The sequence below is a fragment of the Carettochelys insculpta genome, chromosome 22 (assembly GCF_033958435.1).
Source record: "Carettochelys insculpta isolate YL-2023 chromosome 22, ASM3395843v1, whole genome shotgun sequence".
Taxonomy (NCBI): domain Eukaryota; kingdom Metazoa; phylum Chordata; order Testudines; family Carettochelyidae; genus Carettochelys; species Carettochelys insculpta.
Window position 1 is genome coordinate 17,741,621 of NC_134158.1, and position 25,236 is coordinate 17,766,856.

Below are 25,236 nucleotides of genomic sequence, written 5' to 3' on the forward strand. Positions count from 1 at the left end.
CTGCAGGGGTCCCTTTAGTTTCTTCCACCCATGGGGATGGAATAAATTTTGTTGTGCACACCAAGGTCTGTGTGGATGTGAACCACCAGGAGAAACACACATGGCCCACTAGGGGCGCTCTGCTAACCGGCCAGGCGGCACCTGGCTCTCTCCTGTGCGGCCGCCCCAGTGCTCAGCTTACAGGGAAGGCTGGTCCCCCAGGCCAAATTTGTTTGTACTGAGCATGCTCAGCCCCCCAGCTGACGCTGCCACCCTCACTCTGCCCACACCCCCACCACCACTCTCCCAGTACACACAGCTCACCCCCTATCCAAACCTGAACTGAACTGGGGGAGCTGCCGGGCCAGGTCTGGAAGCCTGTGTTTCCCCAGCCCTGCCCTGTGACCCAGGCAGCCTCTTTGGGCCCCACTCCCCAGGGGTGTTGCCCAGGCCTGACACTGGCTCCTTATGCCCAGTCAGAGCCAGCGTGTGCAGCGGCAAACGGGGCCAGGCTGAGCGGAATCTGCCCTACATGCCCGGCCGGCGTCTCTGCTGTCCCGCGTTGGTGCCGGCCCCCCAGGAGCATCCCCCAAGCTGCCCTGCGCCCACAGCCCCTGCACACAGGCAGCCAGGAGCGAGCTGTGCTCCAGACGGATACAGGCGTTGTGTCCCCAGCCCAGCGAGACCGGTGATTGCCCTGCTGCTGCGTGGGCGGCTGCCAGCCAGGGCCATGGGGAGGGGCTTCCTCTCAGGAAACTCCCCCCCCCAGCACCCCCATCTCCTCCCAGTGTCCAGATCACAGCAGAGCCACTGGCCAGCGCAGCTGAGTCCCAGCAGGCAGGCGATGGAGTGAGCCCCAGAGTCCCCCTCCGGAGCACGGTAAGGGGGCAGTGTGGGGCTCCTGCCCCCCCATGAGCCTCTGTCCCACCCTCGTGGGGCTCTCACTCCAGCCGGCTGGGGGGTGGGAGGCAAAGCTCTTCACTAACCTCTGCAGAAGCTGGGCAGGGTCAGTTCCACAGGTGGGGGAAACTGAGGCAGGGGGTGGGGAAGGGAGCTGCCTAGTGTCACACGGCAAGTCAGGGACTGAGCCAGGAAGCAGGACCCTGGAGTCCTGCCGTTAGCTCCCGGCTCTGCCCAGTAGACCTGACTCCTCTCCGCAGCAGGGGCAGGGGGTGGGGTGTGGTGTGGCAGGGTCACCACGCCACCGCCAGGGCTGCAGCCGGGTACATGCCCTGAAGACTGGGGGGCCGGAGCCAGTTCTGTGTATGTGCCCCGGTGACGGGGGAGCTGGAGTCAATGCTGGGTACACACCCTGGGGGTGGGGGTTGAGACCGTGCTGGGTAAGTGCCCTGGGGCAGGGGGAACCGGTGCTGGGTACGTGCCCCAGTGCAGGGGGAGGCAGAGGTGGGTACGTGGCCTGCCAGCTGGGGGCCCCGGAGCCGGTGCTGTGCAGGTGTCCCACTGACAGGGGTTGGCATTGCCGGGTGAATGGGAATGAGCCAAGTCTCTCCCCAGCTGTTGCCTTCCCTGCCCTGGTGAGGCCCAGGGGCAGCTGGCCCAGGCACAGGGGCCCTGCTCTGGGGTCAGCTCCCTAGGCAGACTGGGGCGACTGGCCTGGCCTTAGCGCTGCACCCCGGGGTCCCCCCATCCATCCTGCTTGCTCACCCCCTCCCCAGACACCCCAACTTCACATCCCCCCGGCTTCTGCCCCCCCAAGCTCCCTCTCTCCATTGTCTCTCTGCCCCCCTTCCTCAGCCCTTCCAGCACCAAGGTGCACTTGGGCCCAGGAGGCTCAGGGAGAGGCCGGGATGGCAGAGGCAGAGGCTGGAAATGTGGCACCAACCAACCACTAATTGACCCCCCCACCAAGCTTCAGGCAGAGCCCATCCCCCCTTGTCACAGGGCAAGAGACGCCTACCAGCATCTACTGTCTGTGCCACAGAGCCCAGGGCAGCAGCCAGGAGTCCTGGCTTCCAGCCGCCCAGCTCTAACCACTAAGACCCCCCCGACCCTCCACAAGCCAGGATAGAACCCAGGAGTCCTGGGTCCCAGCTGCCCCCCTCTAACCCTTGGAACCCATTCCCCTCCAGGTGCTGGGATGCAACCCAGGAGTCCTGGCTCCCGCCTCCCTGTTCTAACCACTAAGACCCCACCACCCTCCCCAAGCCGGGGTAGAACCCAGGAGTCCTGGCTCCCAGCTCCAACCACTAGACCCTGCTCCCTGCCTGGTGCTGGATTCGAGCCCAGGAATCCTGGTTCCCAGCTCCCCTCTGCTCTAACCATTAGATCCCAGGACTTCCTCAATTCATCTCTCCAGGCAGCTTCGCCAGAGCCTGGTGGAGTTTGATCCCTGGCTCTGCATGTTACTCCTGAGAAGGGCAGAGCCCTGCCCTGGCCAAGGGAGCAGAGCACACGGGCGCACCGGCATTGGCTGCGTGGCTGTAACCCTGCCCAGTTGCATGGTCTGCCCTGGGGCGCCCCGCGAGGTCTCTGTCCCTGGGCGGGCTCGCTCGCTCGGGGCCTGGCCTGTCTCAGTGGCCCCCTTGTCTGCCAGCATGAGGGGCTCGGCCTCCCCGCGTGGAGGGCATCTGTGGGACCGCTGCGGAGCAGGGGGTGGGGCCGCATTTGTGTTATGGTCTGGGGTACCGTAGCCCCCTGGGGCAAAACTCAGGCCCCTTTTTAATGCCCCAGCCTGTGCCTAATCTCCCCCTGCCCCCAGGGCTGTTTCTGGAGTCCCTACACCCCAGTCCTCCCTCCCATTGCCAGGCCCTGCCCCCCCCGAGCTCCCTGTGCCACCATCCAGGGCTGCCCACTCCGCACCCCTGGCCCAGCACAGAGAGAGACAGACCAGCTTCCTGCCTCCGCCGCCCTCCGGGGTCATTTCCTGGCCTCCGCTGATGTCTCCGGAGCTTGGGGATGTGACTCATGGGCTCGCCGCCCCATGGGCCCTGGCACCACACCAGCCTGACTCCTGGTCTGCTGCTGGGAGCACCCCCTGGACATGGGGCCAGCAGCAGAGGGGCCCGGTGCCCGGCTAGCTTCTAAGACAGGCCGGGAGCTGCCAAGGGGCTCAGGCGTGGGCCTGGTCTCTCTGCAAAGGGCTGCCTATTCAGGGACAGGGCTGGGAAAGGCCTGTCCTGGTCTGGGCCCTTGGCCGTTCACCAGCCACTTCTAAGGGCTCGAAAATCCCCAGGCCGACTCCTACGGAGGTGGGTGCATCCTCCTGGAATCGGGGGGCATGGGTTCTAGTGGTTAGAGCAGGCAGAGATGTGGCATCAGTTCTTCTCTTGCTTTAGGAGATTGGGGTGGAGTGTAGTGGTTAGAGGGGCTCTGGCAGGGGGTGGGGTGCAGTGGTTAGAAGGGCTCTAGCAGGGGAGTGGGGTGCAGTGGTCAGAGCAGTGGTTCTGGGAGGGGGTGGGGTGCAGTGGTTAGAGCAGTGGTTCTGGGAGGGGGTGGGGTGCAGTGGTTAGAGCAGCGGCTCTGGCAGGGGAGTGGGCTGAACTGGTTAGAGCAGTGGTTCTGGGAGGGGGTGGGGTACAGTGGTTAGAGGGGCTCTGGTAGGGGAGTGGGATGTAGTGGTTAGAGCAGCGGCTCTGGCAGGGGGTGGCGTGCAGTGGTTAGAGGGGCTCTGGCAGGGGAGTGGGATGTAGTGGTTAGAGCAGCGGCTCTGGCAGGGGGTGGGGTGCTGTGGTTAGAGGGGCTCTGGCAGGGGAGTGGGGTGCAGTGGTTAGAGCAGCGGCTCTGGCAGGGGGTGGGGTGCAGTGGTTAGAGCAGCGGCTCTGGCAGGGGGTGGGGTGCAGTGGTTAGAAGGGCTCTAGCAGGGGAGTGGGGTGCAGTGGTTAGAGCAGCGGCTCTGGCAAGCGCGTGGTCCCGATGTGGGGCCGTTTGGGCCCAGTGTGACATTCCCCAGAGCCAGCCCCTGGTGACACACCCCGGACTCCTGGGTTCTCCAGCTCCTACCCTGTCTCTCGCACACCCGGGGCTCCCCCTCCCGGCTCACCCCGGGCCCTGTCCAGCTGCGGGCGGGAGGGGGGCCTGCAGGGGTTCCCACGTGTGGGGCTCGCTACAGGCCCGGCACCTCCCCCGCGCCCGGTACCAAGCCCCGACGCAGGGCCGCGGGGGAGCGGCTGGGGCCAGCCTGGATCCGGCCCCGCGGGGCTGCGGGTGTGAGGGTGCGGCAGGGCCGTGGCCCCGCTGTGTCAGAACGGGGGTGCACGGTTGTGTCCGCGCGTGTGCGGGCTGCTGCCCCCTGGTCCTGCCCCACAGCCCCGGGGGGCTCAGCGCCGGCTGGTGCCGCCCCTCCTGCCCCACAGCCCTGGGGGGCTCAGCGCCGGCTGCTCCTGCCCCCTCCTGCCCCACAGCCCAAGCTGCTCCCCGCGGCGCTGCGCCGCTGGAGGCGGGGCCGGGCCGGTAGTTCCCGCAGCCGCGGGGCGAGTGTGGGGCCGCTGGCAGCAGCGCGATGCAGAGCCAGGTACGGGCCGGGGGGCCGGGATCGGGTCACGGCGTCGGGGCTGGGCACTCCCGGGGGGCGCTGTGTGCGAGGGTCCGGCGGGGAGCGGGTTCGGTAGGTCCAGGGGGTGCCTGACGGCCGGCCTGGGTGTCTGGGGGGACGTCCTGGAGTTGCAGGGTCCTATGGGGCTGCAGGGAGGTGTGGGGAGACGTCTTGGAGCTGCAGGGTCCTATGGGGCTGCCGGCCGGCGTGGGGGAGGGTTCCGGGCGCTCTCCGCTGGTCGGGGCGTGTGGGGATCTGGGGGGCTCTGTACCAGGCTGGAGCCCCAGGGCACGGGGGGCCTCGGTTGTCTGAGGCACCAATTTTTTCCCCAACTTCATTTCACCCACCGACTCCGGTGGGACCAGCCCCACCTGCTACCTGTCCCCACCCACCTTGGGCAGCCCCTGGAGGTAGGGTTGGGGGTGGGGAGCCCCGGGTGGGCTGGTGCTCCTGACTCTCTCCCCTGCGCTCTCCGTGCCGAGGCTGGTGCCAGGCCCAGCGGGCTAATGCCAGCTGCCCCCAGTGCTCGCCACTCGCGTGGCCCCTGCACTGCTGCCCACTCACTCCCCTGCCAGGACTGCGGGTGGACGGCGCAGGGCCGGGAGCGTGGCTGGGCTGCGGGAGGTTGGCAGGAGGCATCACCATCCATCTCCCCCCTCCCAGGCTGGACCTTGGCGCACACGGTGGCTGGGAGAGCCCCCCCCCACTCCGTTCCATTGCTCGCAGGGCTCTGGCTAGACCTGTGCCAAAGCCACCACTTCCGTGCTGGCAGAGCAGGGCAAAGTCCTCACCTGGGCCTGCCCCAGTGGGAGCCAACCTGTTTGTCTGCACTGGCTTCAGGACAGAGGGGCCCTGCCTCGGTGAGGCCCTTTCTCCCCCGCCCCCCCGCCACCCAGCTGTGTTTACTCTGCTCCCAGGAAGTGGCAGTTTTGCTTTTGGCTTGGCTGGGGCGGACTGCCAGGTGGGGGAGGGGGAGCGTTTGGAAACTGAGGCACAGCCCAGCTCCCCCCCCCCCGTGCCCCCCAAGGCTGTTGGGAAGAGGCTGCAGGTTGCCCCTGGGGAGGAGATGCCCTGCTGGCAGCTTGCTGCGGCCACACACCAGCGTGGGCGTAGCTGGCACCCTCTTGCCCACAGCCCTAGCAGAACTGGGGCAAGCGGGGATCAGCCCCCACCTAATCCCAGTCCCTTTTGCTGCTGGGCCCTGCCCAGCTGCCCGACCCTGGGCAAGCCAAGTGCTTTCCCCGTCCCCCCCGCTGGCTCTGTCTTGTCTGGGTGAAAGCGCCTGCATGAAGAGCTGTGCGAAGAAGCCCCGGTCTCGGAACCACTGTGATCCGAGCGTTCACCCAGATCCTGGGGTCCGGGGGGGCTCGGCCTGATTGTGCATCTGAGGCTGCAGCCAGGCTGGGATGGGTGGTGACCGAGGTCCGTGAAAGGGGTTGGAAGGAATCTCACACCCGCCCCCCCCCCCCCGTGGGGCAGTTCCAGCTCCCAGTCTGTGTCCCTGTGTGTATCCTGCATTGTGCGCACCTCTGTGGTGGGGGTCTGTGGGCTTGGGTTCAGTGGGGTGGGGTGCAGAGAAGGGGGTGGGGGTGGGAGGCAGGCAGAGGGTGGGGGAGGCAGGGGGGCCGTGGAGAGGGGTGGCGTGCAGAGAAGGGGGTGGGGCATGGAGAGGGGTGGGGGTGGGTACATAGTGGAGGCCAGGGGAGGGGGCTGTATCCATCTATTTCTTTTGTCTCTTGCACTGCATTATAAAGGGCTCTGGTGACCTGCTCTGCCCAGTCCAGCGTTTGCAGCAGGTCTGGGATCTTCAGCTTGGCTTGGTTTTGTCTCTGGAAATTCCCTTCCCACTTGTCTACAGCAGGGGTGGGGGTGGAGGTGGAATTTGACCAGTTCTACTGGTGTAACTAGGCCCTGCCTAGCCGGGGTAATGCACTGCAAAGGCCCTTACCAAACCTCCCCTTCCCCCCAGGACACAGACACCAGGATTGGGTTAGCTCAGCCCCCGGGGTACGACCTTGTGCACACACGCAACCCGTCCCAGCCGAGCTAAGTCAGTTCAGCCCTGCCAGGGCGCTGGGTGCAGCTCTGCTGGTAGGAAGGTGCTGGGAGCGGCAGACGGGGAGTGAGCCGTCTTCGCCCCTTGGTCTGGGTGTTGCAGGACCATACTATGTAGGTAAACATCCACACTGTGCCCTCGGGGTGGCGCTGAGACAAGCATGGTGTGTGAAGCGCAGGAATGCACGGAGACGGCCGCCTAACAAAATAAGCCATCCTGGAGCACGTGGAAGACTCCAAGTCTGTGGCTCTGTCCTGCAAGACCTCATCCCCTAATCAATAATATGGTTAGTCCTTAAGGTGCTGCAGGACTGCTTGTTTCGTTTGGTGAGGTGACTGTATTCAGCGTAGCCTCAGACCTGGCCTGCTGGGTTAACCGCTTTGCTCCTCTGTGCCTCGGTTTCCCCACCTGCAACTTGGGGGTCAATGACACTGACCTGCTTTGTAAAGCACGTTGCAACCTACTGTTGACGAGCTGGGGAGGTGCGTTCTGTGCAAACGTTTTCCGGGGGGGCCAGGCCCGAGCAGGGGGAGGCTCCAGGGGCTGTTTTCCAGTGGCGCTTCCCTGGCCCAGAGTCTGTTAACATCCCAGTGATGAGAGAAATACCACTGCAGCTCCACACTGTTGCATTTCATTTCAGAACGAGGACTGTGCAAGCATGAGAGACAAGTATCAGAGGGGGAGCCGCGTTAGTCTGTATCCTGAAAAACAGCAAGAGGTCCTGTGGCACCTTATAGACTAACGGCTAATTTGGAGCATAAGCTTTCATGGGCAACGACCCGCTTCGTCCCTGACGAAGCGGGTCGTTGCCCATGGAAGCTTATGCTCCAAATTAGCCGTTAGTCTATAAGGTGCCACGGGACTTCTTGTCGTTTTTGAAGAATGACAGAGTGATCTAAACAGAAGTGGAAAGGCCCAATGCTGAAAGCAAAATCCCTGCAAGCGGCTTGCAAACTTTTTCAAGACACCAGGGCAGAGACTCAAATGTGTCCCTCAAATCAAAAAACTGTGGTAAGAGAACCCAGAGAAGGGCCATGGACGTTAACCAGCAAAGCAAAAAAAAAACCCAGCGAGAGCCCAAAAGGGATCCTTGGAAAACTGGAAGTCAAATCCGAGTAGGGAAAATCAAAGGGAGCTGAGGGTCTGGCAAGGAAAGTGCTCAGTAATCCCCCGGTATGTGCCATTTCGATTTGCGCTTAACTCGCATTAATGCAACCTAAGTGCAAATCAAAAGTGCTTCAGCTCCCAGCTGGGGGAAGCAGGGCAGACAGCCATGGAAGGAGCAGGGTGTGCAGGCAGCTGTGGTGGTGCAGCTTCTCCCCAGCTCCCCTCAGCTGGGGGAGCTGGGGAGAAGCCATGCCTGGCTGCTGCAAGCCCAGGGGTGCTGGGAGCCAGGCAGCTGCTTGGTTCCCAGCTTCCCGCCCCGGCTCCAACTTACGTGAAATTTGAGTTAAGCGAGGGCGTGCAGGAATGCAACCCTCACATAACTCAGGGGACTACTGTAAAAATATAATTGGGAAGGTCAGCAAAGAATTTGAAGACCACTAGCCAAAGACTTAAAAAGTAATAGCAAATGTATAAATGTAAATGCATCAGAAGCTTGCGAAAGTAAAAAGTAATAGCAAATGTGTACATATATAAATGCAAGAAGCTTGCAAAGCAACCTGTGGAGCTGCTCGACGATTGAACAGCAAACCGAGCAGTCAAGGATAGTAAGGTCATTGTGGAGCAATTAAACCTGAACCGTTCCTTTTAGGTGACTTGGAAGGGACCTTGACAGGTCATCGAGTCCTGTCCCCTGCCCTCATGGCAGGACCAAGCACCTTCTGGATCAGTGCTTCCCAACCTGGGGTCCATGAGGGTGTTGCAGGGGGTCTAGGGAAAAAAAATAAAAGAAATAAAAATGGTCCTAGGAAATAATTTTTAAAAAATTGTGAAGTTACAATTAATTACTGTTTTTAAATTAAATAATCTTCCAATAATGTTATGAATTGCTGTCCCAAGATCTAGCTTGTGGTTTCCTTTTTCAAGGAGTGACTTGTACAGCGTGGCTAGAATTGCTTCGATGGGGATCCCTGAACAGTTTGGGGCGGTGGTTGGGGGTCTGCAGAAGTGAAAAGGTTGGGAACTGCTGATCTAGACCATCCCTGATTGATGTCTGTCTAACCTGCTCTTAAATATTGCCTAGGGAGGTTGTGGAATCTCCATCACTGGAGATAAATATTTATCTCCAGTGATGGAGATTCCACAACCTCCCCAGGCAATTTAGTCCAGTGCTTCACCACCCTGGCAGCTGGGAAGATTTCATTAATGTCCAACCTAAACCTCCCAGGCTGCCATTTAAGCCCGTTGCTCCTTGGCCTGTCCTCAGAGGCCAAGGACAATTTTTCTCCTTCCTCCTTGTAAACACCCTTTTAGGTACTGTGAAGCTGCTATCATGTCTCCCTCAGTCTTCTCTTTTCCAAACGAAACAGACCCAGTTCTGTCAATCATCCTAGGTCACCTGAGGAGCTGTTTCAGACTGAGGTGTCATGAGCTGAAGTTTGGAACAAACTGATAAACTAAACAGTTATAAGTCACCAGAACCAGGTGGTGTCATAAGAACATCCATACTGGGTCAGACCAAAGGTCCGTCCAGCCCAGTTGCCTCTCTGCCAACAGTGGCCAGTGCCAGGTGCCCTGAGGGCCGGGGGCGGGGACTGAAGCCAGCGATAAAGCGATTAGTCTCCTGCCATCCATCGCCAGCCTCTGACAATCAGAGGCCAGGGACACCATTCCTACCCCTGGCTAATAGCCTTTCGGGGACCTAACCTCCATGAATTTATCTAGCTCTTTCTTAAATTCTGTTTAAGCCTTCACAGTCTCCTCTGGCAAGGAGTTCCACAGGTTAACTGTGCGCTGAGTGAGGAAGAACTTTCTTTTATTAGTTTTAAACCTGCTACCCATCACCCCAGAGTTTTTAAGGAACTCAGATATAAAATGGCAGAGCTACTACCTGGGATCAGAGGTGATTGACGTGTGCATTCCAGCGGGGGCACCAGCCACGTGTCCCTGCCCTGTCCATGCCCCTCCCGTGCTCCACCCTTCTGCCCCATCCTGCCCCTGCTCTACCCAGGCCCCCCTCCTTCCCACCCAGGGGCACCCCACTCCACCTGGAGCAGCCCCCATCTGCAGCAGGGGGTGTCCCTTCCCCATCACCGTTCTCCCCCCGCCCCCTGTTTAACCAGTTAACTGGTGAAACTTAGCACCGAACTGCTTAACTAATTGCCCAGGCTTGTACGTCCCTAGGTGGGATACCAGGCATGTGATACAGAGCGCCTGGCTTGTGGGATGGGGTGCCTGGTATGAGATGGGATACAGGGTGTGCCACTGGGGTACAGGATGTGTGATACAGGGTGCCAGGCCTGCTCTGGGGTTCACAATGCAGGCTGGGGTCCTGGGGGTGCAATAGAGGCTACCTGGCCTGTGATTCAGGGTACCAGAGGTGTGGTGTGTTACATGATGTGGCACCAGGGTACAGGACAGGTGATAGGAGGTACCAAGTGTGCCCTGGGGTACCGGGTGTGCGGTACGGGGCAGCTGGCATGTGGGATGGAGCATGGGCCCTGTGATGGGCTGGGCGCCTGACCCGGTCCTGTGTTGCCAGGTGCCAGGCAGTGGCGGCCATGCCGGTCCTTAAGAACCCCTGCAAGCTGAAGATGGCCAAGGCCAACGGGCCGGCGCTGGGCCCTGGGGAGCTGATCCTGGCCGACGAGCGCAGCACCAACCCCTTTGCGGAGGACTTGGAGGAGAACGCGGGCGACTCCTGCCTGGGGGGCCCCAACCCCTTCCTTGAGGAGGAGGAGGCGGAGGAGGCGGCGGTGGAGGGCAGCGGCTTTCAGCGCAACCTTTTCACCGGCAGCCTGGATGGGCGCTACCAGCGCCGGGCGACGCTGGAGAGGCTGGTGGGCCTGTCCCCCTTCCGGCTGGGCAAGGGCAGGAAGGGGGCAGGCAAGGAGAAGGGGCTGGAACGACGCTCCTTCCTGGGCCGCCTGCTGGAGGGGGAGCCGGACAAGCAGAAGGCACGGCGCTCCTCCGAGGACTTCAGCCTCCTGCAGCGCCTCAACGGGCGGCGCCGGGAGAGCCCGGGTGGGCCGGAGAGCGGCACCCCTGAGCCTGGCGGCGCCCTGGAGCCCAGCAAGCGCATGTCCTTCCTCAAGCTGGGCCGGGCGCGCCGGGCATCGCTGGCTGACAAGCCCGGCCCCCCAGAGGCCCCAGAGCTGGCGCCCAGCACCCAGGAGGGGCAGGCTGTCGCCCAGGCCAAGGAACCTCTGTCAGGTGAGCTGGCGCATGGGAATGGGACACCGGGCCCTGTGTGTGCCTGGGGGGCAAGCCGGGGCACCCCCTCCCGGGGCTGTGTCTTGTCAGAAGTGGGGGAGCCATGGGGCTGTTCCCTGCCTGCCTCCCCCTCTTCAGGACCCCCCACCACCACACACAGCCCCTCTGCCCTCCTTACAGCTACCCCTCCCAGGAGCCTGTGCCCACAGGGCCCCCCCTTTGCTCCCCGCTCTGCCAGTGAGTCTGGCCCTGGGGTGACGGATCCAGTCACAGGCCTTGCTGCACACCGACTGCGGTTGTACGCTCCCAGCCCCGGGGGTGCGAGTTCTGGCTCTGGGAGGGGAGTGGCATCTAGCGGTGAGATCGGCAGAGCTGGGACCCAGGACTCCTGGGTTTTGCCCCTGCTCTTGCACCTTCATATAAGTCTATTTGCCTCCCTGCCTCAGTTTCCCCATCTCCGTCATGGGCTGTCCCCAGAGCTGGGCAGGCAGCATGGCATTGCTCTGCATGGCCTTGAGGCCTGGCCCTGGGAGCAGTATCGGGGCAGCCGTGCTGGGGGCACAGCCCCTGGAATAACGGGGGGGCCGTGGGCAGCACAGGCTGGAGCCGTCTGCCGTGGGTGGGCCTGGCAATGCCTCAGGCTCAGCCCTGGAGGGAGCCAGCAAGGAAGGGCCCTGCCCTGCTCCCAGACCCACCTGGAGGCTAAGCAGATAACTGGATCCTAAAGCTGTGCCAGGGCCTAGAATAACAGGCCCCTTATCACCCCACGGATCAGCTGTGGAGCCGCTCTGTCTCCCCAGCGCCTCACCCCAGGGCACCAGACCCAGCCAGCCCTGGCCAATTAAGGATCCTTTGAGGTGGAAATACCACCCCACCTCCTGCCCAGCCCCGTCTGGGCTTTGTCCCTGGCTCCAGCCCAGGGCAGTCTGGGGGGCCCTGTGGTTATCAGCCTCTGGTGCTGGGAGCTCACACGCTGCATGCAGGGTCACAGACCCACAGGTCCTGCCCACGCGTGGCGGGTCCCAGGGGACGAGGCAACAGCCCTTCTTGGGGGCCCACTCTAAGGGGGTTCAGCCCCTCCGCCTCCTGGGACCACACTGCGCTGAGTCCTCACCACACCTGGTTCTGCCATGGTCCCCCCTGAGGTCCCCTCTCTCCCCCCTGCCCCCGTCCTGCATGCCTGGAGGGACTGGTGCAGCCCTGTTCTCCAGACCAGAGCGACTCCGCCAGCAGGAAATGGGGGTTATTGAGCCTCCAACGCAGCATAAGAGCTCTCAGGCCTGGCTTCCCTCAGCCCAGCACCTCTGAGTCTCTCCTGCAGCCAGGCGAGCCCGGCCTGCTCCCTCTGCCCGGTCTGAAAAACCTCCTTCTTCCAGCCGAGCCTCCCATCTCCCCCTCCAGCCATGACTCCCTCGTCCTGGGGCTTCTCCACCGGCTGGGACCAGCAGGTCAGGTCACCAGCGTCCTCTCTCCACAGTCCATTGTCATCCAGCTGTGCCAGGCCACCAGTCGCTGGGGTCTCCTTTCTCCAGCCCACTGGCTGGGCCCCTGTTCCGAGCTGGTCCCTGGACCAGTAAACACCCTCTTCCTTCACCTCCTTAAACCGAAACAAAGCAGCACAAATGCAGCACTTGAAAGACTAACACAATGATTTGTTCGGTGATAAGCTTTCGTGGGACAGACCCACTTTGTCAGATCAATTTCATTTCCAATACAGCCTGGCATTTATAAGTACAGAGCACCAAAAGGAAAAAGATTGCAATAAAGGCTGACAAAACAAATAGGGTAGAAGAAGGGACACACAAATCTTCTTCTGGTGGTGGTAGGGGGGATCTGGCGGGTCAGACTGATGCTCGTGGGGGTGGTGGAAGAATTCTCTTAGACAGAGGCAATGGAAGAAGGCCTCGAGATCACCACAAAATTGTATTAGGTTTGTGGAAGTGATGGGGCGAAAAAAGGAAGACCCTGGGATAAGAATCAGAGGGGTGGCCGTGTTAGTTTGGATCTGTAACAGCACAAAGGGTCCTGTGGCACCTTATAGACTAACAGAAAAGTTTTGAGCATGAGCTTTCATGAGCACAGACTCACTTCATCAGATGCTGACCAGTCTATAAGGTGCCACAGGACCCTTCGTTGCTGCCCGGGATAAGAGAGAGTCTTCAGCTGGGTTAAGTTCGTGGCTTGAAAGGTTAACAGTATTGTCCGGTGTGTTGTGGTTCTAGTCTTTTTGATTTGTTGGTTTTTCTTGCAATTTTTTTTTCCTTTTGGTCCTCTGTACTCGTGTACGTCAGGCTGTACGGGAAATGAAATTGGTCTGAAGAAGTGGGTCTGTCCCACGAAAGCTCATCACCAAATAAATCATTTTGTTAGTCTTTAAAGTGCTGCGTTTGTGCTGCTTTGGGTTGTTGGAGTACAGACTCACCCGGCGACCTCTGTTACTCATTAAACCGGTAACCCCCAGTGACACCAAGTGCCTTCTCCTCTGCATGCAAACCCAGGGACCCCCCAAAACCCCTCCCTGTGACACAGGGGCACTGGAACACTGCATGGCGGTTGGGGGGAAGGGACACAGGGCTGCGCTCAGAGGCACTCTGGGTTGTCCCCCCAAACCCCTTGGAAGATCCCCAGGCAGGTGCTATGGATGAACCGAGGGGGCCCTGCCCTTGGCACCCACCAGCGCCTGCCCCACTCCCTGCTGCCCTCTGCCGGGCGTGGGAGGCCTCCGTTCAGTGCCTGTAGAGAGCCAGTGTGGAGCCCTGTGGTGTCTGCAGGGTGGCTGGGCCACCTGGGAGGGTCTCTCCTGCTGGGGCAGGGTTTGGCAGGCACAGGAGCTGGGCCCTGGGGTCAGGCTGCTGGCCACTGGGGTGAGGGCAGCGGCTGGCCTGCACCCCGCACCGCCTGTCCCTAGCTAGTCCCTCACCCCCACCCACCTCAGTGCCCCTCACTCCCCGTCCCCAGCTCCCTGCCAGCCCAGCTATGGGGGTCCCATCCCCCCACGCTGCGGGCGCCCCTCACTCCTGACCCGCAGCCCCTGGCCGGCCTGGCGGTGGGGTTCCCCACTGAGCTCTGCTCTGTGCCCCCAGTGCTGGAGATTCTGACCCTGATCCAGCAGCGGGACCTGCTGGCGGCGGACGCGCACATCATCGAGCTGGAGGCGGAGTGCGGGCAGGAGGCGCCGGCCGCAGGCGGCGAGGCCGGGGAGGGCGGCAAAGCCGGCAGCCGCAAGACCAAGGACGTGGCGCTGCTCTACGAGGCCCTGCTGCAGCAGCTGTGGGCCGTGCTGGCCGAGGCCCTGGCGGCCCGCGCCGCCTACCCGCCCCTGGGGCTGGTGGTGCAGGTGATCGAGCAGGAGGAGGCGGAGGACCGGCGGGGGGCAGGCGGCACAGGGACCCGGCCCCGGGCCATGCGCCGCAGGTGGGCCGAGGCAGTGGAGCGGGCGGTGAGCGAGCGGCTGGGCCGGTGCGCGGAGGAAGGTGGCGACGGGCCGCTGGCCGGGCAGGTGGAGCGCCTGAGCCGCTGCCTGGTGGAGGACTTAGGCGCCGTCAGGAGCCACCTGCTGCCAGTGTATCCCCCCGAGTACCAGGCCCTGGGTGTCTACGCCCGCAGCTACCACCAGGCCCTGGCGCGGATCGTGGGCCGCCTGGCACGCAGCAGCCTCTCCATTGCCGAGCTCTACTTCCTGCTGGACTGGCACAGCAACACCTACCCCAGGTGAGGGCCGGGCTGGGCGGTCGTCTGGGGGGGCAGGGAGGGGAGGGGCAGGCCAGCTCTGGGGCAAGCAACCGGCACTGGGGGGAGGGTGACAGGGGGCTGACTCCGGGGGTGGGGTGAGACCAGGTATCCAGAAGCAGGAGTGGGGGGCGGGGCCTGGCACTGGGGTGTGCAGATGAGGGGCGGAGCCTGGCACTGGTGGGTGGGGCCCAGCACTAGGGTGTGGGATGAGGGCGGGGCCTGGCATTGGGGGTGGATGGAAGGGTGGGGTCTGGCACTGGTAGGTAGGACCCAGCACTGGGGCGTGAGGGGCGGAGCCTGGCATTGAGGTATGGGGGTGAGGGGCGGGCCTGGTATTGAGGAGCGGGGCCCAGTGCTGGGCCCCTGTGAGCTGCCACAGGGCAGGACCCCACGCGAGCCCCCGAATGCAGCTCAGGGAGGGCCCCCATGGCTGTCTGCTCCCAGGGAGGTGCTGGGGCGGCTGGACATCGCCCCACTGCTGAGCGCCCATGAGCAGGAGCCCCTGCTGCCCCCCGAGACCCAACGCCGCCTGGAGGACGCCTGCGTCGCGGCCGTGGAGGTACCTCCCTGCCCCATCCCCCACGGCACCTCCAGCCCCATTCTGCCGCCCCACGGCAGCCCGAGGCCCCTGCCCTTCCCCCTCCCCGGTGGTGCCACCCCATTCCTGCCTGGCCCCCCCCACTCCCCTCCCCATGGTGCCTCTGAGCTGGAGCAGGGGGTTCGCCCCCAGCCGTCCCAGTGGTGGGGGTGTCAGTCCTTCGAGCAGCAGCTGGGAGGCAGAGGGGGGTGGTTGGTGCGGCCGTTGCCAGAGCTGCAGGACCCCTCGGGAGCCGGCCGGCTGGGGGGTGGTTCTGGATGACCCAGCCCCCCCGCAAGGGCCCCAACTTGCCCCGTCTTCTCTGTCTGCACCAGGCCAGGGTGGCGGCCGACATGAGCCGGGAGCTGCGAGAGGAGGAGCAGCGCTGGGCTCAGGAGCCCGGGCGGGACCACGGCCAGCAGCTGTCCAGCCGGGTGATCGCGGTGCGTCGGGGCAGGGCGGGGCTGCTGCCCTGGGCCTGGGCCTGCCCCCAGTGTCCGGGTTCCCCCAGGCCTGGCCCTCCAAGTCCCTCCCACTGCCCCCATGTCCCACCCCCACCCCGGCCCACGGATCCCCTCCTGCCGCGCCTGACCCTGGGCGTCGGGATGCCGTGTGGATCTGCGCCAGCTGCCGGGGGCGCAGGGCACAGATGGGCTCTGCCTGGCTCCAGGTGGGCGGGGAGAAGTGCCAGCGACAGGCAGCAGCTTGGAGCCCGGTGCCCCCAGGCTCCCTGCTGCCCAGCCCCCAGCTGCCCACCCCGCCCAGCCCCCTCTCACCCCAGCCCCCAGCCACCACTCCCCCCAGCTGCTGAGTCAGGCCAGGTTGTGCTCAGCCCAGCTGGAGCTGCCCCGAGTTGGCAGCTTGTGGCCCCTCCCCAGGTGGTGCGTGGGGCTAAGGCAGGGTCTGCTGCCCCCCGCCCCTTGCTGTGGTTCGGGTGCCTCGTACCCACTGTAGGCAGGGGCTCCTGGGCTGTGCATCCAGTGGTCTGGGGGTGCTCCCCGCCCCCCAGCAGCTCAGCAGCCTGACCCGCTCCCCTCAGATGCTGAAGGTCCACGCGGACAGAGCCCCCCGGATCACGCCGGCGTTCGGGGAGCAGATCGTGCTCTGCTGCCTGGCCGGGCTGGCCGAGTTCCTGCAGAGGTACTGGGTGGGGGCGCTACAGTGGGGGCTGGGCAGAGCTCCTGGGGGACAGCCTGGGGGGAATCCCGGGGGGGCAGAGTGTAAGGGGGCTGGGGAGGCAGCACCTCTGCCCCTTGGTGCAGCCAACACCCCCCCCTTCCAGCATTGCCCGCGGCCCAGGCTGGGGGACCAGTGGCCCGTACGGAGACACCGGCCCTGTTCAGATTCATCGCCGGTGGAGCAGAGGCTCCCACAGTTCTGGCTGCAGCATCCAGCTCAGCAGCCTGGCGGGAAAGGGGGACTCCCTCCCCGAACACCAGGCAGGAGGACACTGGGGGGGGTGTGCCTGGTGATACAAGGATGCCCTTTCTGGACTGGGCTGTCCCTGGTGGGGGGGATGGGGATCCCCCCCGGGTTGTCCCAGGTGTGGGGGTGGGGATCCCCCCGGCCTGTCCCTGGTGTGGTGGGGTGGGGAGCGCTCAGGACACCCCTTCAGCATGTGCCGCTCCTTGGCAGCTTTCAGAGCAAGGTGGAGCGGTTCCACGACCGGCTGGGCGAGAGTGGCCCCCCCACCGACAGCTACCTGGGCAGGACCATCGCGCTCGTCAACTGCTGCCCCCCCTTCAGGTGAGAGCCTCTCTTCTGCCTGCACAAACTGGGGAGCAGGGGTGAGCCAGCCCTTCCCCCCTCCCCACCCTGGGTCCGTGGACATGAGAGCCTATAACAGGACCCTGCATACCCTGAAGTGACTATGCGCCCCCCAGCCCCTTGCTGCCTCCCCTGTGGTCCTGCCCCTGCGCTCCCCCCAGCTCCCTCGCTGGCTCCCCTGTGGCCCTGCACCCCCCCAGTCCCCTCGCTGGCTCCCCTGTGGCCCCGCCCCTCCAGCCCCCTCCCTGGCTCCCCTGTGGCCCTGTGCTCCCCCAGTCCCCTCGCTGGCTCCCCTGCGGCCGTTCCCCCACCCCCAGCCCCCTCGCTGGCTCCCCTGTGGCCCTGCCCCCCCAGCCCCCTTGCTGGCTCCCCTGCAGCCTTGCCTGGAGGGCCCGTTGCTGCAGGGCATCGTAGGCCGGCTTGCTGATGGGCGCTCTTCTCCCAGGGATTACGTGGAGCAGCTGGCACGGTTCGGTCACCCTGAGAGCGACACCCCCCGGTGCCAGGCCAGCGCCGCCTTGGACAAGGTGACTGGGCTCTGCAACCGTGTCCTGGCCCAGCACCTCTTCGAGCAGCTCCGGGTAGGTGGGTGGGTGTGAACGCAGTGTTTGGCCCCCAGGCACAGAGCCAGGTGAGGAGCGTCTGTGTCACAGGACACAGCATTAACAGGGAGCCTGTCAGATGGGCCTGTCTGAGCTGGGGCGGAGACCCCCCTTCAGGCTGTTACAGGTGTGAACAGAGTTCCTGGTAAGCTGAGTGCTTGGGCGGCCGCCCAGGAGAGATTCAGGGGCTGAGTAGCAGCACCCCCAGCCAGCAGCGTGTGTCTCTGGTGGTGGTGCGCATCCTATAGGCCTTGGTGCAGGTAACAAAATTTATTCCGCCCCATGGATGGAAAAGCTTAGAGGGAACATTGGTGGTGAGCGGTGCCAGGGGACAGCAAAGGGCTGGGCCTGGCTGGGGAGAAGCTGCACCAGGGGGCAGAGGGCTGGGCACAGCTAGGGAAGGTGCCCCAGTGGCAGGGCACTGCCGGCAAGGGGCTGCCCCTGGGTGCTCTTTGTCCGGCAGAAGAGGTTGTGCCCTGGCCCAGTTCCTAGAGGCCTGGCTGAGCTCTGGGTGTCGCCTGGTCCCCATGTGCTCCCTGGGGGTGCCGGGCTCTGCCCTTGCCCTGGCACTGAGCCTGGCCTCCCCCACCAGCCCTACTTCCACAAGCTGATGAAGAGGAAGTGGCTGAGCAGCTCCGAGGCCTTTGACACCATCGTGGTGCTGCTCACGGACTATGCCCAGAAGCTGCGCAGGATGCAGCGGGAGCCGTACCAGGTGGGTGCAGACGAGGGCGCGGCCGCCTGCCCCCGGCTCCATGGCCATTGCCCAGATGCCCCTGACGACTCTGGTGCCACCCTGGGGTGGGCACGTACCTGACCCTGCCTCGTCCTCTGTCCTGTGCTTCTGCCCCAGATCCTCCACTGCCCCTCACCCAGCACTGTGCCCTTGCCCTACCCCTCTCTTGCCCCCAACGGTTCCCTTGCAGGCCCTGCCCCTATGCACTGCTCTGCCCCCAGCCATGGTCCTGGCCCCTCCCCATCTCCCAGCTGGGGAGTGTCTGGGGAGGGCTTTCCCTGATGCATTGCCCTGGGGGTGGAGAATAGCCTTGGCGCCGTGTGCCCTGGCCACGCCCCCATCTGCCCTGTATGGGCCCTGGGGGCGGAGAATAGCCTTGGCACCGTGTGCCCTGGCCACGCCCCCATCTGCCCTGTATGGGCCCTGGGGGCGGAGAATAGCCTTGGTGCCGTGTGCCCTGGCCACGCCCCCATCTGCCCTGTATGGGCCCTGGGGGCGGAGAATAGCCTTGGTGCCGTGTGCCCTGGCCACGCCCCCATCTGCCCTGTATGGGCCCTGGGGGCGGAGAATAGCCTCGGCGCCGTGTGGGTGTGGCATGGCGGCAGGGAGTGGGGCCGTGGTGGGTGGGGGCCCCCTGCAGGTTGGCCCAGCAGCGTCCCTGGGGACTCCCCCTGCCCCGGCGGCTGAGCCCGGCTGTGTGTGCTGCAGGCGCTGGTGAGCGAGGTGCACCGGCGGGTGCTGGTGGAGTACGTCCGGCCCCTGATGCAGGTCCGGCTGGTCTGCAGCTCCGTCAAGATGAGAGGGAAGGTGGCGGCCCGGCTGGCGGACGAAGGGCGCCAGCTGCAGGAGCTCTTCAGCCGGCTGGTGAGCTGGGGAGAGGTGGGGCTGACTCTCCTGGGTGGCTCGGGGGGGGCGGGTGTCCTACTGGGTGAAGCTGCTCCAAAGCCCCGCTGGAGAGGGGTTGGAGGGGTCCGCCCATAGGGGGGTTCCGGGGCAGTGCCAGGCACAGCGGGAAGGGCGGGCGCAGGCTGGGACTTGGGGGCTGGATTACAGAGCGAGGGCGAGTGCCCAGCGTGGGCTGTTGCCTTGTGTGGTGGGACCAAGACGGGGACCCCACGGCGCTGAGTACTGCACGGACATGGAGTCCGCCCTGCACAGTGGGAGGGGAAACTGAGGCACGGTGCTGGGCTTAGCACCAGCCTCCAGCCCTGCCTGTGGGGCCAGCCCCCTCCGGCTGTTGCGCAGCTGTTTGGCTGAGTTCCTGGCGGGTAAGGGCCTCTGCTCCATCGGTTCCTCCCCTCAGTCTCTTTGGGGGTGCCAGCCCCTGTGCAGCACAGGAGGGGGTCGGGGCGGGGGATGTTCTAAGCCCCTGACTCACCCTGGCTGCACCTGCTGGCAGGAGTCGACCTCGTCCTGGCTGAATCCCGCAGTGCCTCACCTGGCCGAGATCCTGCAGCTGGAGGACACACCCTCTATCCAGATGGAGGTGGGGGTGCTGGTGCGGGACTTCCCTGACGTCCGGTGAGTGGGGCGGGGGGACACCGGGGGACCCAGTCTGCACCTCCCCCAGCTGGGAATCTCAACCCAGCCTCAAGGGGAGGCCCCCCCCCAGGGTACCTCCCTCCACTGGCTGTGGGGGGTGCTCTGAGCAAAGCCTGCTTGCTGTGAAGCTGTCCCCTGGGCTGTTCTGTCCGGCCGGCGGGTGCCGTGCCCCAGCCCTGCTGCCCGTCTCAGGCAGGGGATCCACATGGCACCCCAGGGTGCAGCGCTGCTGAGCTATGTCCCCTTCCGTTCCTCCACTTGCCACGGAGGCATGTGAAACAGCTGCCGCAGCTCACCCCAGAGGTGGCTGCATTGCAAGGCTGGGGAGAGGCGTGTTCCGGTGAGGCCCTGCTGGGAGTACAGCTGCTTCCCCCGGCCCAGCAGGACCCCAGCCCACTTCCTCCTTGGGCCCCGGCTGAGTGTCTCAGAGCCAGGTGGGCTGTGGTCCGTGTTGGAGTGGGGGTTCCCCGGGCCCTGCCCCCGATCCCCAGCCAGAGCTGACTTGTTGTGCTGGGAGAACAGAAGGGTTATTAGTCCACAGCACTGAACAGACTTGTCAGCACAGAAACCATCAGTGCCATCAATCTTGGGGAGAGGGGCCCAGAGGGGACCCTGAGCCAGGCCCTGGTCCCACTTCCTCCCTCTCCAGCCAGCCCAGACTGTCCCCCTCAACAGCCCAGTTCCAATTCAACCCAGGCCAGGCCCCTCCTCCCGCCTTTGTCCTGTTTCCGGGGGGAGAAAGGGGTCGCCCGGCTGCCCAGGTGACCAAGAACCTGGAGCCCCATTGCCTCCGTGTGAGACGTCATCCCTCTGAAACGCTCCTCACAAGCTATGCGCTGCTGCTGTGCCTGGGGAAACTGAGGCACCCACCCTGCGTTGCTGCAGGACAGTAGGAAACACAGGCCACCCAACCAGGGGAATAAACCCCTCCCACCCCCTTTGTCCTATTCCACTGCGCAGAGAACAAGCAGCAGGTGCCCAGAGCTCTCCGGGGAGGGACCTGGCCGGCTTGGCCTGCAGCAGCCGTACGTCCCTAGCAATTCCCTGAGTGAACCGGACAGGCACTGCCCTGGGGTAGGGGCTTCAGGACTGGGGGTGCCGGGGAGGGGCCACTTGACTGCACTTTGCCCCAGGGACCCCTGTGCCCCCCACCGTGACCTCTCCTGTCAGGGGCTGTGGGCCGTGCCCAGTGAGCGGGCTCGGACCAGCGTGTGCGTCAGGTAGCTGGTGCCTTTAGGGACGGTGAGCTCCCATGATGCACCTGGCCAGGGGTGTGATGCAGGTCCATGGTTCATTCTGCTCCCTGGGCCAGCAATCAGCCGCCGTGTGAGCCAGGCCTGCTGGGGCAGGGAGAGCCACAGGTCCCTCTGGCTGAGCTGCAGGATACAAGTGGTGCTTGTGTGCCAGCGCCCAGCTCAGCCAGCCCTGCCGAGGGCGCCAGGCTCAGGCCTTCAGCCGCGTCCTTGCCAGGGTCTCCAGCTGGTTTTCCTGTTCTCCTCCCATCTGTCGTGCTCCAGGGACTCTGCCAGCTGCCCTGGGCCTCCGGCTGCTGTTTGCACCATGTGCAGACAGCTAGGGGACTCCCCCACATGGCACGCACTGGTGCAAAGGAGCGAGGCCCTGGGAATCACAAGAGCAACAGGCGAGCTGGCTGGCACCCTAGCTAGCAGGCGGGCGCAGTGTGGACCTGCACGAGCAGGGTCCCACCCTTCCAGGCGCCCCACGGCTGCATCAGCAGGGACAGTCCCAGTGGCAGAGCGCTGTCTGTGCAGGAGCCAGGCCCGTTCTGGGGCAACGGCTGCTGCAGGGCGTCCTCGGCTGCTCCCACCACCTGGGCTCCAGCGCTGTGCCCAGAGCTCACAGGCTGATCCAGCTCAGCAGCCCCCTGGGCGCGGGCCGCCCCCTTCTGCCACCGCCCACCTGGCTTTCCCGGAACCCGGAGTCACAAGCCACGTCCCCGGAGGAGGGGAGATAAAAATACCCACGGCCCTGCCTGGTGCTGGGCTCTGCTCTGGCTGCCTGCGTCAGCCGCAGGGCAAAGGGGGCCTATCGCACGCCTCTTTCCATCTTCCGGGCGCAGCGCTGGGAGGTGACGGACGGCCTGCAAAGCGTGCCTGGCGACGTTTCCTGCAGCCGGCCGGGGCGGGGTGGCCGTGCTTCAAGACGGGCCCGGAGGAGTAAACAAGTGGCTGGACTCAGACAGGAAGGGGGCCCAGGAGCGACTTCCCTGGCTGGGGCGGAGGGGTGGGGGGGCAGAATCTGGTCTGGAGACCCGTGGGGAGGGGCCAAGCGTGGAGCAGGGGGAGGTCGGCGGTGTCTACCCCGCCCATGCGACCCACCTCTGTCCTTTCCCTGCGCCACAGAACCCACCCGCACCCAGGCGGCTGCACTGCAGGGCAGGAGTTTATTTAAAGGCTGGGAAAATGCTCCCCCTGAGCAGGTGACAACTGCATCCCCAGCCCACTCACAATGGGACTTTTCTGGCCACTTTGGCTGGGCGGTGGTGGGACCGCACCCCTCATGGCCAGGCTGAGAAGCTGCCCTGTCTTTGGGCCAGGGAAGAGCTTATTCCCAGGTTTCCACCACCAGCCAGGCAGTGCCAGAGATCAGACCCCTCTGCCCTGCGAAAGGATCTGGGGCAACTGCTCCCCGAGAGGCTCCCCGGGAACCAGCCTCTGTCAGCTGGCTGCCTCTTCCCAGCAGTGAGATTCCCAGGGGGTGGCCCTGGGCCTCGGCGCTCCTGGCTGCCAGGAGGGAACCCCTTGCGGCTGTGCCAGACGCGTCTTCCCGCCTGGAGTGGGTGGGGCGTGGCACACTGTGGGCCAGGCGCCAGCTCCTGCCACGGCCCGGGAGCGGCCAGTGCCAACGCTGACAGGGCCACGCTGCAGAACCGCTGCGGGCCAGGCCCAGCACGCTCCCCTGGCTCTCCCACAGCGGAGGTGGGTGGGGGTGCCGTGTGCCGGAGCCGGGGCTTTGCTGATTACACGGGCGTTCTGCCAGCATCCTGCAAGTGCTGGCCGGAGCTTCCCAGCCTTTAAATAAACTCCTGCCCTGCAGTGCGGCCGGCTGCCCTCACAGGGCTTGTGCCGGGGGGAGCACACTGACGTGTGCGAATATCCCCTCTTCCCCCGCACACACCACTTCGCTGGCCTGGGTGTCTCTGCCCAGGCGGGACACGGCTGCCCAGGCTGGGGGTGTGGGGTGCTGCCCCTGGGCAGGTGACAGCTGCATCCCCAGCCCAGTCACAATGGGACTTTTCTGGCCACTTTGGCTGGGCGGTGGTGGGATCGCACCCCTCGTGGCCAGGCTGAGAAGCTGCCCCCTCTTTGGGCCAGGGAAAAGCTTGTTCCCAGGTTTCCACCACCGGCCCTCTGGGCGGTGCCCTGGTGTGGCTCTGGGCGCAGCTCAGCCCTGCTGGGCTTGTGCCCACTGGCATGGGTGGGCATGGCTCTGCTCAGGGGACATGGGGTGTATGATCTGGCTGTGCCCCATGCGTGTGTGCTGCGGGTGGGCATGGCCCCAGTGGTGTGGCTGTGCCTGGTGCGTGTGGGCCATTGGTGGTTGTGGCGTGGCCCTTGGGGGAGTGGCTGTGTGCCAGGGGTGGTCGTGGCATGGCCCCTGGGGGCGTGGCTGTGTGCCAGGGGTGGTCGTGGCATGGCCCCTGGGGGCGTGGCTGTGCCCAGTGGCGCAGGGGCTGTTCTGAGCAGTGCCTCTCTCCCGCTCCTTGTCCCTGCAGGAAGAAGCACGTGGCAGCCCTGCTGGATGTGCGGGGGCTGCGTGGCCAGGCCCAGCGCCAGGAGATCTTGGCGGTGGTGAAGGACCTGGAGCTGAGCGAGGACGAGGTGCCGCTGTGCCGGGAGCGGGCCTTTTTCTCCGAGATCGCCACCACCCATGAGGTGCGCTGCTTCCCCGGGGCCCTGCCGCGCCTGCTGCCCGCGTGCCTGGCCTTCGGGGGCCGCCTGCGCTGGGGCCGCCCCAGTCCCGCATCTGGCCTGCGCCAGCGTCAGCTCAGCGAGCACGAGGCAGAGAGCCGGGTGTGAACTGAGCCCCTCCTGCAGATCCCAGCGCCAGAGCCAGCTGGCAGGTTCTGTATCCTGCTGGCCCAAGGCCGGGTCAGCAGCCCACAGCCAAAGTCCCTGTGCATCGGTCCCAGCCGCCTGGTGGGTAAGGCCGGGGCACAGGCATCCGCCCTGCTCCCCTCTGGCCCCAGCGCTCCATCGTGGACTTGCTCTCCTCTGCCCCAGGCTGCAGCCTTTGGGCCCTGCTCAGCCCGGCCTCCAGGACCTAGAGAGGCGAGAGCCAGGGCAGCTGCCTTGTCAGGATGATGGGCCAGGCCCCGGGGGCTGGTGCTGGCTGCAGCTGCAGGACCTGAGGCCAGGCAGGTACAGCTCTGAGCCTGTCTTGCAGGCCCCGCTCCCTGCTCTGCCCCTGAGCAGGGAGTTGGGGATGTCCCAGGCCTGCAGGTAGACGCTGCCGTGACCCAGGCACGGGAAGGAGCAGAGGCATGTGACAGGCTGGTGGGAACCCCCTTGACCCTTGTGGTCTGCCGTGCCGGCCTCCGGATGCCCCACTTCCCCGTGCCCGCTGACAGGACAGCACCGACCTGCCAGCGCCCCTCCTGACTGCAGTTTGCCAGCCCCACGGCCGCCTCGGACCCCCCGAGTGCTGGGCTGCAGCTGAGGCCGGGGGAAGAAAGGGCTGATTTCCCCTGGGCGGTCCCTCTGCCCCAGAGGCATTTGCCAGCGTCTGAGGCCCCTACTTCTGTGCCTCCACCTGCCCTAGGCCACCTGTCCATGGGGCAGGGACAGTGGGGGAGGTCTGGCTCAGCCAGGGCTCAAGTTCAGCCTGTAACTGTATGATAAGGAATAAACACTAATTTAAAAGCCTTTCCTAGGTGTGTGGGGTCATGTGCTCGGGTGGGGATCTGGCCAAGCTGAGCTCCCCGTGGCTCCTTGGGGAGCAGGGGGCTCTTCCCCTCCCAACTCCTTGGCTGGTGGGACAAGGAGCAGCTCCTGCTGCAAGCCACAGCACGAACGTCGGCCCTCGGGGGACCCGGAGCCAGGGCTGGTGCCAGGGCCGGGGGTTTCCTGTCTGTGCCGTGGGCAGTGCTTGGCACAGGTGGGCATGTATCTCCCGTAGGGACTCTGCCTGGCTCACACGCACGGTGTGACCCTTTGTCCCAGCCCTGCCTCACCGGGACCCCTCCTTCCTGCCCCCGGCACATCCTGTGTTTTCCAAGAACTGCCTGGCCCGGCCCCTGAGGCACACCACGTGGCAGCCAGGCAGGGGACCCGGCTCGTCCCACAGCCAGACACAGCGTGGATCTGTGCCCCCTGACGGGAGTTTGGGGTGAGGTGCCCCCACCCCCAGGCCCCCAATCCCCAGGGGAGTCCAGGCATTGGGAGGAAGCAAGTCCCTGCAGGGGATGGGAGCGAA

The 25,236-nt window shown here is 64.7% G+C and overlaps 1 protein-coding gene across 1 annotated transcript; it reads left to right on the forward strand.

Annotated features, from left to right (window-relative positions):
- The first annotated feature begins 762 nt into the window (after nucleotides 1–762).
- EXOC3L2 (exocyst complex component 3 like 2) lies at nucleotides 763–24,680 on the forward strand. The gene is made up of 12 exons (XM_075016292.1): nucleotides 763–858; nucleotides 10,174–10,844; nucleotides 13,928–14,555; nucleotides 15,021–15,135; nucleotides 15,489–15,596; nucleotides 16,193–16,293; nucleotides 16,789–16,899; nucleotides 17,366–17,501; nucleotides 18,115–18,237; nucleotides 18,967–19,122; nucleotides 19,658–19,779; nucleotides 23,537–24,680. Exons 2-12 carry the CDS (start codon nucleotides 10,193–10,195, stop codon nucleotides 23,838–23,840), a joined length of 2,556 nt encoding a protein of 851 aa, XP_074872393.1. The 5' UTR covers nucleotides 763–858; nucleotides 10,174–10,192; the 3' UTR covers nucleotides 23,841–24,680.
- The last annotated feature ends 556 nt before the right edge of the window (nucleotides 24,681–25,236 follow it).